Consider the following 15862-nt stretch of genomic DNA (forward strand, 5'->3'; position numbering starts at 1 on the left):
CCCCCCCCCATGCACCACACATTCCCCCTCCCCGAGCTGGTCTTTTCTCCCTCCCCACACACACACCCGGACTTATGCCCCCCACACCGTGTATGGGATGGAAATTTGGCGCAATTGAAACTCCTATCCCTCAACCCTTGAGTAACTGCAAAGGTGCTGGGGGATTTCATCACACTCTGGGGCTGCCAGAGTCTTCACCTTGGACAGTCCCGCAGCGTGGAGGCGAGGATGACTTGCTTCCACATGAGTTTTAAGGAGGCTGATTAGTCCAAGGCAGGATCTGCAGTCTCTGTACTAGTGCTGTGTAAGTGTGTTCATACCTGGTCAGGGAGGGGGACGCCTACACTGTCAACATACACTCTATATCTATTTATATCTATCTCTCTCTTTATTGCTATTTGTAAATATATCTCTATTACACTTGCCACCTCGTCCTACCTCCCCCATTTTCAGTGCCTCTGACCACGGTGTTGGATACTGTAAAGATTTCACAACCTCAGAACCTCTTGTACGAACATAAGAACTACGAGTCGGCCAGTCGGCCCTTTGAGCTGCTCCGCCATTCAATGAGATCATGGCTTATCTTCTATCGCAACACCACTTTTCTGCCCAATTCCCATATCCCTTGATTCACTTAATATCCAAAAATCTATCGATCTCTGCCTTGAATATACTCAGACTGATCCTCCACGGCCTCTGGGACAGAGAATTCCAGAGATTTGCCACCCTCTGAGTGAAGAAATTTCTCCTCAGTCCTAAATGGCCGACCCCTTATCCTGAGACTGTGCCCCCGGTTCTAGACTCCCCAGCCCGGGGGAAACATCCTCCCTGCATCTACCCTGTCAATCCCTGTAAGAATGTTGTATGTTTCAATGAGATCACCTCTCATTCTTCTCCAGAGAATATAGGCCCAGTCTCCTCAATCTCTCCTCATAGGACAACCCCCCCCATCCCAGAATCAGTCTGGTGAACCTTCATTGCACTCCCTCAATGGCAAGTATATCCTTCCTTAAGTAAGGAGATCAAAACTGTACCATTTGCTTTCTTAATTGCTTGCTGTACCTGCATGTTAACTTTCAGTGATTCGTGTACAAGGACACCCAGGTCTCTCGGAACACCAATATTTCCCAATCGCTCTCCATTTAAAAAATACTGTGCATTTCTATTGTTCCTACCAAAATGAATAACTTCACATTTCTCCACATTATATTCCATTTGTCATGTTCTTGCCCACTCACTTAGCCTGTCTATCTCCCCTTGAAACCATGTCCCTTTCATAAATCTCTGACTCTGCCCAATTTGATTATTATTTTCTAAGTGCCCTAATATCACATCCTTAATAGATTCAAATCTATTGGATCTCAAAACAGCATCCTAAACATAAAGGAGACTACAAAGGTATGAAGGCAGAGTTGGCTAAAGTGGACTGGGAAAAAAGATTGAAGTGGTGGACATTTAAGGAGCTATTTCATAACTCTCAACAAAAATATATTCCAATGAGAAGAACATAAGAATTAGGAACAGGAGTAGGCCATCGAGCCCCTCGAGCCTGCTCTGCCATTCAACAAGATCATGGCTGATCTGGCCGTGGACTCAGCTCCACTTTACCCGCCCGCTCCCCGTAACCCTTAATTTCTTTATTGGTTAAAAATCTATCTATCTGTGATTTGAATACATTCAATGAGCTAGCCTCAACTGCTTCCTTGGGCAGAGAATTCCACAGATTCACAACCCTCTGGGAGAAGAAATTCCTTCTCAACTCGGTTTTAAATTGGCTCTCCCGTATTTTGATGCTGTGCCCCTAGTTCTAGTCTCCCCGACCAGTGGGAACAACCTCTCTGCCTCTATCTTGTCTTTAAGAGAAGGGATAACCATCCGTGGCTAACTATTGAAATTGATAAAAATGCCACACTAAGTGGGCAAGATTAGTGGGAGGCCAGAGGATTGGGAAACTTAAAAACCAGCAAAGAACGACTAAAAAAAATAGAGGGAAAATAGATTATGAAAGTAAATAGTAATATATATAAAAACAGATAGTAAGAGTTTCCACAGATATATAAAAAGCAAGAGAGTTGCTAATGTAAATGTTGGTCCCTTAGGGTATTAGACTGGGGAGTAATGGGGAACAGGGAAATGGCAGAGACTTTAAACAAATATTTTCTATCAATCTTCACGATAGAAAACACAAAAAACATCCCAACAGTGGAGGGTGGGAGGAACTTAAAACAATCTGTCACTAAAGAAGTAGTACTCGGTAAAATAATGGGACTAAAGGCGGACAAGTCCCCTGGACCTAATGCCTTACATCCTCGGGTCTTAATAGTAGTGGATGCATTGGTTGTAATCTACCAAAATTCCCTGGATTCTGGGGCGGTCCCAGCGGATTGGAAAACCGCAAATGTAATGCCCTATTTTAAAAAGGAGGCAGACAAAAAGCAGGAAACTATAGACCAGTTAGCCTAACAGCTGTCCTTGGGAAAATGCTGGAGTCCATTATTAAGGAAGCAGTTGCAGAATATTTGGAAAAGCATAATTCAATCAAGCAGAGTCAGCATAGTTTTATGAAAGGGAAATCATGTTTGACAAATTTGCTGGAGTTCTTTGAGGATGTAACAAGCAGGGTGGATAAGGGGGAACCAGTGGATGTGGTGTATTTGGATTTCCAGAAGGCATTCGATAAGGTGCCACATAAAAGGTTACTGTACAAGATAAAAGTTCATGGGGTTGGGGGGAATATATTAGCATGGTTTGAGGATTGACTAACTGTTTTCTGTTAGTGTTGGGATGAATGCGTCATTTTCCTGTTGGCAAACAGTAACTAGTGGGGTGCCACAGGGATCGGTGCTGGGGCCTCAACTATTTACAATCTATATTAATGACTTGGATGAAGGGACCGAGTGTAATGTAGCCAAGTTTGCTGATACAAAGCTGGGTGGGAAAGCAAATTGTGAGGTGACACAAGAAATCTGCAAAGGGATATAGACAGGCTTAGTGAGTGGGTAAAAATTTGACAGATGGAGAGTAATGTGGGAAAGTGTGAGGTTATCCACTTTGGCAGAAAAAATAAAAAAGCAAATAATTTAAATGGAGAAAAATTACAAAATGCTGCAGTGCAAAGGGTCTGGAGGTCCTTGTGCATGAAACACAAAAAGTTAGTATGCAGGTACAGCAAGTGATCAGGAAGGCAAATGGAATGTTGGCCTTTATTGCAAAGCGGGGTGGAGTATAAAAACAGGGAAGTCCTGCTACAACTGTACAGGGTATTGGTGAGGCCACACCTGGAGTACTGCGTGCAGTTTTGGTCTCCGTATTTAAGGAGGGGATATACTTGCATTGGAGGCAGTTCAGAGAAGGTTCACTAGGTGAAGGAGTTGACTTATGAAGAAAGGTTGGTTGGGCCTCTAATCATTGGAGTTCAGAAGAATGAGAGGTGATCTTATTGAAACAAAAGATTATGAGGGGGCCCGACAAGGTAGATGCAGAGAGAATGTTTCCACTCATGGGTGAATCTAGAACTAGGGGGCATAGTTTCAGAATAAGGGGTTGCCCATTTAAAACTGAGATGAGGAAAAATTTATTCTCTTGAGGGTTGTAAATCTGTGGAATTCTCTACCCCAGAGAGCTGTGGAGGCTGGGTCATTGAACATATTTAAGGCGGAGCTCGACAGATTTTTGAGCACTAAGGGAATAACTGGTTATGGGGAGCGGGAAGGGAAGTGGAGCTGAGTCCATGATCAGATCAGCCGTGATCTTATTGAATGGCGGAGCAGGCTCGAATGGCCGACTCTTGCTCCTTTTTCTTATGTTCTTGGATTCCAGCATTTTCCCTACCACTGATGTCAGCCTAACTGGTCTGGAGTTCCTTGGTTTCTCGCCCCCTCCTTTCTTAAAAATCTCTATTTTTCTATATTTATCTCTCTCTATATCCTTCTATTCATAAATATCTCTCTATATTACACATAACTTGCCACCTCTTCTTCCTTTCCCAGTTTCACTGCCTCTGACCATGGTGTTGGGATACTGTAAATAAAGACTTGCATTTATATAGCGCCTTTCATGACCTCAGGACATCCCAAAGTGCTTTACAACCAATGAAGTACTTTTTGAAGTGTAGTCACTGTTGTAATGTGGGAAACGCAGCAGCCAATTCGCGCACAGCAAGCTGCCACATACAGCAATGTGACAATGACTCGATAATCTGTTTTAGTGCCGTTGATTGAGGGAGAAATATTGGCCCAGGACACCGGGGACTGATGCAGTACTTTTGGCAGTGACTCATCGATTGCTGGTGATGCTGCAGTTCAGGAGTTGACAGAAGGATTTATTTGGAGGGGAAGGATATTATAACTAGCAAAATGGTGATCCCATAAGAAAATTCCTATATGTTTAATTTCTATAATGACTCAAATGGTTCATTTTAATACTCAAAGTTTGAAGATGACAATGTTTGCTCCATGTTGCTGTATTTTAAAGTGAGGACGGTGTTCTTTTGCACTTGTTGCAGACCCCTTTGCTGATGCAACTAAGGGTGACGACCGCCTCCCGGCAGGGACTGAAGAGTACATCCATATAAGAATTCAACAACGTAACGGCAGGAAGACACTGACCACAGTCCAGGGCATCGCAGATGATTATGATAAAAAGAAACTTGTGAAAGCCTTTAAAAAGGTATCATTGCTACACTTAAGTGGACTATTGCAAAAATTTGATACAGACTAGGTATGCGGTTACTCTTAAATTATTGTTGCTGTTTCCGTTCTGTAGATGAGAACAGTAAAGCGGGTAAGTTCGAGTTAGTATCTGGGCCCTGAAGATACTTTGTCCAGACTGGGATGATTTATTTTGTATTTCTTCGTTCTTGTAAGACAACTTTGTTGTGCCTTCTGTTGCCTGGACACCAAGCTCTGGAACTCCCTCCCTAAACCTCTCTACCTCTCTTTTCCTCTTTTAAGACGCTCCTTAAAACCAACCTCTTTGACGAAGCTTTTGGTCACCTGACATAATTTCTCCTTGTGTGGCTCGGTGTCAAATTGCATTTGTCCCGTAACACTGATGTGAAGTACCTTGGGGCGTTTTACTGCTTTAATGGCTCCATATAAACACGTTTTCAACTGACTTTTGATCTATGAACCTTTGCAGTCGACTTTTATCCAATGGCCATGTAGGGTTTGCTTGTCTAGGACTCATTCTTGAAATGGCTTTGTAGACTACATATACAAGTAAAATAATGAGAAATTGATTTGGGTATATTTCTGTGTGAATACTAGTTTCTGGCATCCTCAGCACACAAATTAAACCTGTCCGCACCACATCCATGTGGAACCTGGTTTCTTGCGTAAAGCTGCAAGGCATCTTGCTGCTGTGTGTGAGGGAAATATTTATGCTGGTAACCAGGCTGGTATCGATGGGTGGCTCTCCAGTTCTAATACTGGAGATAACGTGGCCCTGCTTTGGGTCCAGTTCAGCTGCTGTTGGGTGTTGCACTGACTTTGGCTGTGCTTGTATACAAGCGTTTCTGCGCCAGTTTACCCGGGGAGTGCGTTCCGATCGGTGATGTGAGCACAAATAATGGAAATGCTGGTTTGTGTCTAAAGAACTCGGCTACTTTTCTTTAACATGTTTCCAACAGGTTTCAGTTATTAAAGCCTTCAAGCTAAATTAGACATATGTAAAGCTGACACTGTGGGGTGTAATTGGTAGCCCGGGCTACTGAGTACAGCTGGGACGAGAGGTATCTGTTTTAAACTGGCGTATTAGGGATGTTTTGAAACCATGAAAGTTTAAGTAAATACACATTTGTTAATTTGGTGCCCATGCCTGGAAAGGAAAAAATGTGCCGTGGTTTCATAGAAAATAGGTACAGGAGTAGGCCATTCAGACCTTCGAGCCTGCACTGCCATTCAATGAGTTCATGGCTGAACATGCAACCTCAGTACCCCATTCCTGCTTTCTCGCCATACCCCTTGATCCCCCTAGTAGTAAGGACTATATCTAACTCCTTTTTGAATATATTTAGTGAATTGGCCTCAACAACTTTCTGTGGTAGAGAATTCCACAGGTTCACCACTCTCTGGGTGAAGAAGTTTCTCCTCATCTCGGTCCTAAATGGCTTACCCCTTATCCTTAGACTGTGACCCCTGGTTCTGGACTTCTCCAACATTGGGAACATACTTCCTGCATCTAACCTGTCTAAACCCGTCAGAATTTTAAACGTTTCTATGAGATCCCCTCATTCTTCTGAACTCCAGTGAATACAAGCTTAGTTGATCCAGTCTTTCTTGATATGTCAGTCCCGCCATCCCGGGAATCAGTCTGGTGAACCTTCGCTGCACTCCCTCAATAGCAAGAATGTCCTTCCTCAGGTTAGGAGACCAAAACTGTACACAATACTCCAGGTGTGGCCTCAGCAAGGCCCTGTACAACTGTAGCAATACCTCCCTGCCCCTGTACTCAAATCCCCTCGCTATGAAGGCCAACATGCCATTTGATTTCTTAACCGCCTGCTGTACCTGCATGCCAACCTTCAATGACTGATGTACCATGACACCCAGGTCTCGTTGCACCTCCCCTTTTCCTAATCTGCCGCCATTCAGATAATAGTCTGTCTCTCTGTTTTTACCACCAAAGTGGATAACCTCACATTTATCCACATTAAGGTTTCAATGAAGGTATTGAACATTTTAAAAAGTAGTTCGAGCAGTTGCCTACTTAAGAACACCAGAATATAAGAATTAGGAGCAGGAGTTGGCCATTCGGCCCCTCGAGCCTCCTCCGCCAGTCAATAAGATCATGGCTGATCTTCGACCTCAACTCCACCTTCCCGCCCGATTCCCATATCCCTCGATTCCCTTAATATATAATTTACCACCTTGAAAGAAATTCTGCACTCCTGATCCTTCTATTTTTTTGTAGAAATTTGCCTGCAATGGTACTGTGATAGAACATCCTGAATACGGCGAGGTGATCCAGCTTCAAGGTGACCAGCGGAAGAATATCTGCCAATTTCTTCTGGAGGTGAGAGAAAGATTGTTTGTTTTATTCCCATAGAAATGAGAAATCTGTCTAAAGTTACAGCTGTGACATTGCACCAACAACCTAGTGATCTGGCTTTAGCCTGCTGTGCCACTCGCATTGATTTTTGGGCTTTGCTTTTGTTCCCAAGAAGCTGTTACAAGTATATGGTGACCATCACTCTGTCATGTTGAACCCGATTTAGCTGATATTCGTTAAATTCAGAGCAATTGAATTCTAAAAATGCGCAGTAGGCAATTGGTCTTTCTCGTTTTGCTTTAATTGCTTGCTGATATATTTTGAATGGCTTGAAATTATGGGCAGGGCTCCTGTGCACAATTTGCCTATGTGCAGGAATCAGCCCATCCCAGATTTTTATTTTAAAAATATAAAGAGAAACTTTCATTTTCTGGGTGACTGAACAGCCACTGATTATATTTTCAGAAATGTGTGTATTCAACTGTTAACGGGCACGAACTGCTTCACAGAAGGATACAGCAACCGCAAATGTAACGCCCCCATTTTAAAAAGGAGGCAGACAAAAAGCAGGAAACTAGACCGGTTAGCCTAACATCTGTCGTTGGGAAAATGCTGGAGTCTATTATTAAGGAAGCAGTAGCGGGTCATTTGGAAAAGCATGATTCAATTAAGCAGAGTCAGCATAGTTTTATGAAAGGGAAATCATGTTTGACAAATTTGCTGGAGCTCTTTGAGGATGTAACGAGTAGGGTGGATAAGGGGGAACCAGTGGCTGGGGTGTATTTGAATTTCCAGAAGGCATTCAATAAGGTGCCACATAAGAGGTTACTGCACAAGATAAAAGTTCATGGGGTTGGGAATAATATATTAGCATGGATAAAGGATTGGCTAACTAACAGTCGGGATAAAGGTCATTTTCTAGTTGGCAAACAGTAACTAGTGGGGTGCCGCAGGGATCGGTGCTGGGGCCTCAACTATTTACAATCTATATTAATGATTTGGATGAAGGGACCGAGTGTAATGTAGCCAAGTTTGATACAAAGATGGGTGGGAAAGCAAATTGTGAGGAGGACACACAAAATCTGCAAAGGGATATAGACAGGCTAAGTGAGTGGGCAAAATTTTGGCAGATGGAGAGTAATGTGGGAAAATGTGAGGTTATCCACTTTGGCAGAAAAAATAAAAAAGCAAATTATAATTTAAATGGAGAATAATTGCAAAGTGTTACAGTACAGAGCGACCTGGGGGTCCTTGTGCATGAAACAAAGTGTTAGTATGCAGGTACAGCAAGTAATCAGGAAGACAAGTGGAATATTGGCCTTTATTGCAAAGGGGATGGAGTATAAAAGCAGAGAAGTCCTGCTACAACTGTACAGGGTATTGGTGAGACCACACCTGGAGTACTGCGTACAGTTTTGGTCACCGTATTTAAGGAAGGATATACTTGCATTGGAGGCTGTTCAGAGAAGGTTCACGGGTTGACCTATGAAGATAAGTTGAGTAGGTTGGGCCTATACCCATTGGAGTTCAGAAGAATGAGAGATGATCTTATTGAAACTTATAAGATAATGAGAGGGCTCGACAAGGTGGATGCCAAGAGGGTATTTCCACTGATAGGGGAAACTAAAACTATGGGACATAGAACTGATGAGAAATTTATTCTCTCAGGGTTGTAAATCTGTGGAATTCTCTGCCCCAGAGAGTTGTGGAGGCTGGGTCATTGAATGTATTTAAGGTGGAGATAGATTTTTGAGCGATGGAGTAAAGGATTATGGAGAGCGGGCAGGGAAGTGGAGCTGAGTCCATGATCAGATCAGCCATGATCTTATTGAATGGTGGAGCAGGCTCGAGGGGCTGAATGGCCGACTCCTGCTCCTATTATGTAGCACAGAAGGCTGCCATTCGGCCCATCGAGCCTGTGCCGGTTCTGTGAGAGCGATCCAGTTAGTCCCACTCCCCCGCTCTGTCCCCACAGTCCTGTAAAGTTTTTCCCTTGAAGTATTTATCCAATTCTCTTTTTAAGGTTATAATTGAACCTACTTCCACCATCCTCCAGATCACAACTCCTAAATCCCCGTGTCACCTCCGGTTCTTTTGCCAATCACCTTAAATATATGTCTTACGGTTTACTAATCTTTCTGCCACCAGAAATAGTTTCTCCCTGATTACTCTCTTCAAAGCAGTTGCTGATTTTGAACACCTCTATCAGATTTCCTCTCAACCTTCTCTGCTCTAAGGAGAACAACCCCAGCTTCTCCAGTCCCTCATCCCTGGAACCATTCTCGTAAATCTCCTGCCCCCTCTCCAAGGCCTTGACATCCTAAAGTGTAGCGACCAGAATTGTCCACACTGCTCTGGCTGAGGTCTAAATAGTGCTTTATAAAGGTTTAGCAGAGCTTTCTTGTTTTTGATCTCTCTTCCTCTGATCCAATGATCCCATGTGCTTTTATTAAAAATTTTCACAACTTACCCTGCCACCTTCAAAGATTTGTGTGCACACATCCCCAGGTGTGTCTGTTCCTGTATCCTCTTTAACATTGTACTATTTCGTTTATATTGCCTCCTCATTCCACAAGTATGAAATGTATCATTTCATACTTGTGTTAAATTTCATCTGCCATGTGTCTGTCCATTTCACCAGTCTGCGTCCCCTCTTCATTGCTTTCTACATTTGAGTTTCATTTCATATCTGCAAACTTCGCAATTATTCGTTGTATACCCAAGTCAGGTCATTAATATATCAAAAGGAACAGTGGTCCTAATATCGACCTCTGGGCAGCGTACCTTCCTAAAGTCTGAAAAACTGCTACTCCCTGTCCCTTCGCCAATTTCATTACCATGCAACCATTGTCCCTTTTAATTCCGGGAGCTTTGATTTTGCTCTCAGGTCCTTCATCAAATGCCTCCAGATACATAACATCAACTGCTGGTCTGAGCTGCCAGACGAAATGCGCAGTGTGGAGATGTAATTGCGTGGCAAAATGGCAGGGGTCAGACTTGAGCAGTGAGGGTGAGGAAAGATGTAGCAAGCCAGGCGGGATTGGGAAGAGGATTTGTGAGAATGAAGACTCTATCACTGGTGGAGGGAGGAGGCGCAGGCTGTGAAGGTTGCAGAGATCTTTATAAAATAGCTTTTCTTTGTCTTTCTCAACCGTTCCTAAACCCAAACATTAGGCAGTTATTCTGTAGAAGAAAATTTTCTAAGCAGAATTTTATTGTCATAGTGAAGACATTGAACATTGGTTGCAAATCAACTGAAAGCTAGTCTGGCCTTGATAAGTCATGGTAAATGTTGCGAAACTTTGTTGGGGTTGTGCCTCTCGGATCATGTTTACACTATTGGCAATGGCTCCAGAGTGCTCTGACTGATGGTGATCAAACGTGACCTATGGGTCTTCCATGCTGTGAGAAGTCTGTTCTTACTCGACTTTTTACAAAGTATTCAAGAAAAAGTACTTGCTGCTCCTCACTCTTGCTATTTCTCTTTGGAGCAGGAGTTGGCCATACGGCCCCTCGAGCCTGCTCCGCCATTCAATAAGATCATAGCTGATCTGATCTTGGCCTCAACTCCACTTCCCTGCCCTCTCCCCATAACCCCTGACTCCCTTGTAGTTCAAAAATCTGTTGTAATCTCCACCTTCAATATATTCAGTGACCCAGCCTCCACAGCTCTCTGCAGCAGAGAATTCCAAAGATTCATGACCTCCTGAGAGAAGAAATTCTTTCTCATCTCAGTTTTAAATGGGCGACCCCTTATTCTGAAACTGTCTCGTAGTTTTAGATTCCCCCCATGAGGGGAAACATCCTCTCTGCATCTGCTCTGTCGAGTCCCCTGACAATCTTATGTTTCATTAAGATCCCCTCTCATTCTTCTAAACTCCAGTGAGTAGAGGCCCAACCTGCTCCTTTAGAAAGGAATTGCATTATCGATTGAGCCCTGGACTGTGAGGACTGTGACCTTGTGTCGATGCCAACAACACAGCTGATTTGTGACGTGTCGTGACTCTTACTATTGCTTAGAATCTGCAGCGCCTCGCAGCCAACAAATCTGTGGGGGGAAAATTAATAAAACTTCAGCTTCAGTGCACTAATTGAATTGTCAATGGTATTGTGAGTTCTTGTTTCAACATAAAGCAATTACCTAAAGTAACTTTTCCTCTTTGCATGTCCCTATTGGAGGGTTTTTGCACCGACCTGTATAACAGCCTTTGATTATTTTTTGTTGCTCGCAGGTTGGCATCGTGAAGGAGGAGCAGTTAAAGGTCCACGGCTTCTAAAGGATGTGTTTATCAGCTCTTGAGACTTCCTGTTGTGTGGCTGGTTCTTCTAATATTTGTTAGCTATATATATACACAAATATATACTATGCAGGAATGAATTACTGCAGTGAATGGACTTCCCATGTGATTGGATCTTCAGAATTTAACTTCGATATGCATGACTACAGAAGTAGTGTGCTGTTTAGGCTAGTAACCCATAAGAAAACTGCTATAAGATGGTAATGAAATGACAAACATATGTATATTTAGCACATTTCCAATGGAAATGTTTTAGTGCTAATTGTTCTACTTAAATTTTCCTGATTTTGAAGTTTTTTTGTTGTATTAAAACCATGTATGTTGTATAAGGCAATTAACAATAAACCAGCTATGTATTCTGAAGAATGCAGCCTGTTGACCTGAATTGAGTGACTGCTGGTTGAAGTCTGCATGGAATCTGGTCCCCAGTGGTTTTTCTTATTTCAACATGTTTCGTTAACTGTTGGGTCCATAAATTGGAAAAACATCCTCATTTGGACTATAATCACCTTCTCTAAAACTCTTGCTACACTTTTACTGTGGCTGCTTGTGACCCCATTTCAGACTTGTGGCATGCCCCCTCCTGTTCAACTTTCTGAGTCACAACAGCTGAATGCTGCATTTTGAGCACAATTATTGACATGTATTGTTGCTTTATTATGTAGGGGCCTAATAATTAAATCCACCATTACCATTACTGCACGAGTATGCAGTTTGTTTTCTCCTATTTGGGATCCCACTGCACCACATATTTTATCCAGTTAACCGTATACGCTGGCGCGATCTCAGCCGACACAAAACAGCTATATATTAATCTTTCTAAATATATATGTGCAATTTGGAAGTAGATTGGGCAAATAGGTCCATTTTTGAAATCAAATACCTGGTAACATGGGGTTCGAAAGCATAGTGGTTATGTAACTAGACTAGTAATTGAGGCCTGGATTAATCCGTCAGTTCAAATCCCACCACGGCAGCTGGAGAATTTAAATCCAGTTAATTAAATAAATCTGTAATTAGAAAGCTAGTAACTACTGGCAAAACCCCAAGTGGTTCACTAATGTCCCTTTAGGGAAGGAAATCTGCCGCCCTTACCCGACCTGGCCAATACGTGACTTCAGACCCACAGCAATGTGGTTGACTTAACTGCCCTGAAATGGCCCAGAGAGACACTCAGCTGTACGCAACCGCGACAAGAAAGTCAGCACTGAGGGAGCACCTTCACCACACGGACTGCAGCGGTTCAAGAAGGCAGCTCACCACCACCTTCTCAAGGGGCAATTAGGGATGGGCAATAAATGCCGGCCTTGCCAGCGACGCCCACATCCCGAGAACAAATAAATAAAAACAAACAGAATTTTGCACGCTGAGCTACATCGCCTGGCATTCTGCTTTGCAGAAATCCTAATGTTTTACAGGCTGGCTAAACGGAAATCTTTAACTTCAACAAGTTTTGCAATGCCTACATTTCAGTTTTCATCTCGAGTATATGATCGTCAGGGACCTCAGTTCAGTTCTAGCTTGCTGTACATTTTACATGCAGGTAAGATGGACTTGAAATTAGAACCTCCAACTTGACACTTTCTTCGGCAGCACCTCCCAAACCCGTGACCTCTACCCCCTAGAAGGACAAGGGCAGCAGGTGCATGGGAACACCACCACCTCCACGTTCCCCTCCCAGTCACGCACCGTCCCAATTTGGAAATATATCGGCCGTTCCTTCATCGTCGCTGGGTCACAATCCTGGAACTCCCTCCCTAACAGCACTGTGGGAGCAGCTTCACCACACGGACTGCAGCGGTTCAAGAAGGCGGCTCACCACCTTCTCAAGGGGCAATTAGGGATGGGCATTCGAACTGAAATCTAATGGACGTTCAGTTAGCAATTCCGTGTATTAAGACGTTAAAAGGCCCTCAGGTGGAAGTAAAAGATCCCACAGCCTTATTTGAAGAGTGGGAGATTGTGTCCTAGTGTGCTGGCCAACAGTTAAACGCGACCTACACCACTAAAAACAGATTAGCCTTTCATCTGCTATTTGAAACTTTAAAATATTTAGACAAGAATTACTGAACCTGCTTGCTAAATAAAATGATGTTGCTAAAGATTACTTTTTCAATGTGCTGAAATGGAGAGAAGTCTCGAACATAAATACATGGTCACATGAGAATATAATCTCGAGCAGTAAATAAACGTTTTACCAACATTGAGAGGCAAACACTGGAAGGAACCGAATGTTCGCGAACAAATGAAAGATTTTCCTAATGCTGGTGTTACAGAGCATGTTATGGTGCTAATTTTTAATAGACTCATCAATGGACATTTCAATTTTATTGCAGTTAATACCAACAGCAGATGGGTTCAAGTGGCATTTAACAGCCAAATTCTTCTCAAAAAAACTGGAAGAGCTGGGTGAGATCACTCACTGTTTGAAGTTTTTAATCACGGTACATTTGCATATAGGTGGATGCAGAGAGGATGATGGGGAGACTAGAACTAGAGGGCATGATCTTAGAATAAGGAGCCGCTCGTTTAAAACTGAGATGAGAAATTTCCTCAGAGGGTTGTAAATCTGTGGAATTCGCTGCCTCAGAGAGCTGTGGAAGCTGGGACATTGAATAAACTTAAGACCGAAATAGACAGTTTCTTAAACAAGGGGTTATGGGGAGTGGGCGGGGAAGTGGACCTGAGTCCATGATCGGATCAGCCATGATCGTATTAAATGGCGGAGCAGGCTCGAGGAGTCGTGTGGGCTACTACTACTATTATGTTCTTATATATTTCCCCTTTTAGTTTTATCTGCTCTCCACCAAGGCTGCCTGCAATGAAGAAGTGGATGTATAGCCTGCTTCCAGACATCTGCCACAGTTTTTTCTCCTATCTGCCAGAAGGCACTGCAGTATGACTTTCCCCTCCAAATGTCCCCTACCCACCTCCGGGGAAAAATTTACAAGAGAATCTTTCTGGGGTAGAATTTCTCATCAGTGGAAATGGTTCTGCTGGCAGCAAGGAAGCTGAGACTTACTGAACTCCCGTACGTTGCATCGGCATGGACTGGTTAGGCCGAATGGCCTGTTTCTGTACTGTTTATCCACGCATTTGTCCCCTCAGCAGCTGCATATATTGTTTGCCATTCAAAGTCAGAGTTGGTGACTGCATTGTGATAAGTCTCTTGAGTTAAGTCCGCCCATTGAAATTGGTATCGCCTGTCGGCAAGGAAGAACATAATCGAAACACTAATCATTTTAATGTTTTTGTAAATCCTGGATTTGCATTTAAAGTGCCCCTATCTGCCAACCACAGAGCTGGATTATCCATACTCACCAACCATCCCTGGCACACCTACCTGACAGTGACTGAGGGATCGTCTCTGCGGGCTCCAGGGCAGTAGAGCTGCAGGTATCTTCCATCATATTGACTGCATCAATATCAGTCAATGTCACCTCTGTCTTCAACTCTCCTGGCTCTCCCTCATTCCAGGTTAGCAGAGGCTATATCATAGAAACATAGAAAATAGGTGCAGGAGTAGGCCATTCGGCCCTTCTAGCCTGCACCGCCATTCAATGAGTTCATGGCTGAACATGCAACTTCAGTACCCCATTCCTGCTTTCTCACCATACCCCTTGATTCCCCTAGTAGTAAGGACTTCATATAACTCCTTTTTGAATATATTTAGTGAATTGGCCTCAACAACTTTCTGTGGTAGAGAATTCCACAGGTTCACCACTCTCTGGGTGAAGAAATTCCTCCTCATCTCAGTCCTAAATGGCTTCCCCCTTATCCTTAGACTGTGTCCCCTGGTTCTGGACTTCCCCAACATTGGGAACATTCTTCCTGCATCTAACCTGTCTAACCCCGTCAGAATTTTAAACGTTTCTAAGAGGTCCCCTCTCATTCTTCTGAACTCCAGTGAATACAAGCCCAGTTGATCCAGTCTTTCTTGATAGGTCAGTCCCGCCATCCCGGGAATCAGTCTGGTGAACCTTCGCTGCACTCCCTCAATAGCAAGAATGTCCTTCCTCAGGTTAGGAGACCAAAACTGTACACAATACTCCAGGTGTGGCCTCACCAAGGCCCTGTACAATTGTAGCAACACCTCCCTGCCCTTGTACTCAAATCCCCTCGCTATGAAGGCCAACATGCCATTTGCTTTCTTAACCGCCTGCTGTACCTGCATGCCAACCTTCAATGACTGATGTACAATGACACCCAGGTCTCTTTGCACCTCCCCTTTTCCTAATCTGTCACCATTCAGATAATAGTCTGTCTCTCTGTTTTTACCACCAAAGTGGATAACCTCACATTTATCCACATTATACTTCATCTGCCATGCATTTGCCCACTCACCTAACCTATCCAAGTCGCTCTGCAACCTCATAGAATCCTCCTTGCAGCTCACACTGCCACCCAACTTAGTGTCATCCGCAAATTTGGAGATACTACATTTAATCCCCTCGTCTAAATCATTAATGTACAGTGTAAACAGCTGGGGCCCCAGCACAGAACCTTGCGGTACCCCACTAGTCACTGCCTGCCATTTACTCCTACTCTTTGCTTCCTGTCTGACAACAAGTTCT

General features: G+C 43.5%; 1 protein-coding gene across 1 annotated transcript in view; it reads left to right on the forward strand.

Moving 5' to 3' along the window:
* Positions 1-11985, forward strand: part of LOC139264203 (eukaryotic translation initiation factor 1b) — a 13355-nt gene extending 1370 nt beyond the window's left edge. The window contains exons 2-4 of the mRNA XM_070880299.1: positions 4505-4668; positions 6913-7014; positions 11223-11985. Coding sequence (XP_070736400.1) covers positions 4505-4668; positions 6913-7014; positions 11223-11267 — 311 coding nt within the window. The 3' untranslated portion in view covers positions 11268-11985. The remainder of the gene's footprint in view (positions 1-4504; positions 4669-6912; positions 7015-11222) is intronic.
* Positions 11986-15862: the final 3877 nt, after the last annotated feature.

The sequence above is a fragment of the Pristiophorus japonicus genome, chromosome 5, assembly GCF_044704955.1.
Source record: "Pristiophorus japonicus isolate sPriJap1 chromosome 5, sPriJap1.hap1, whole genome shotgun sequence".
NCBI lineage: Eukaryota > Metazoa > Chordata > Chondrichthyes > Pristiophoridae > Pristiophorus > Pristiophorus japonicus.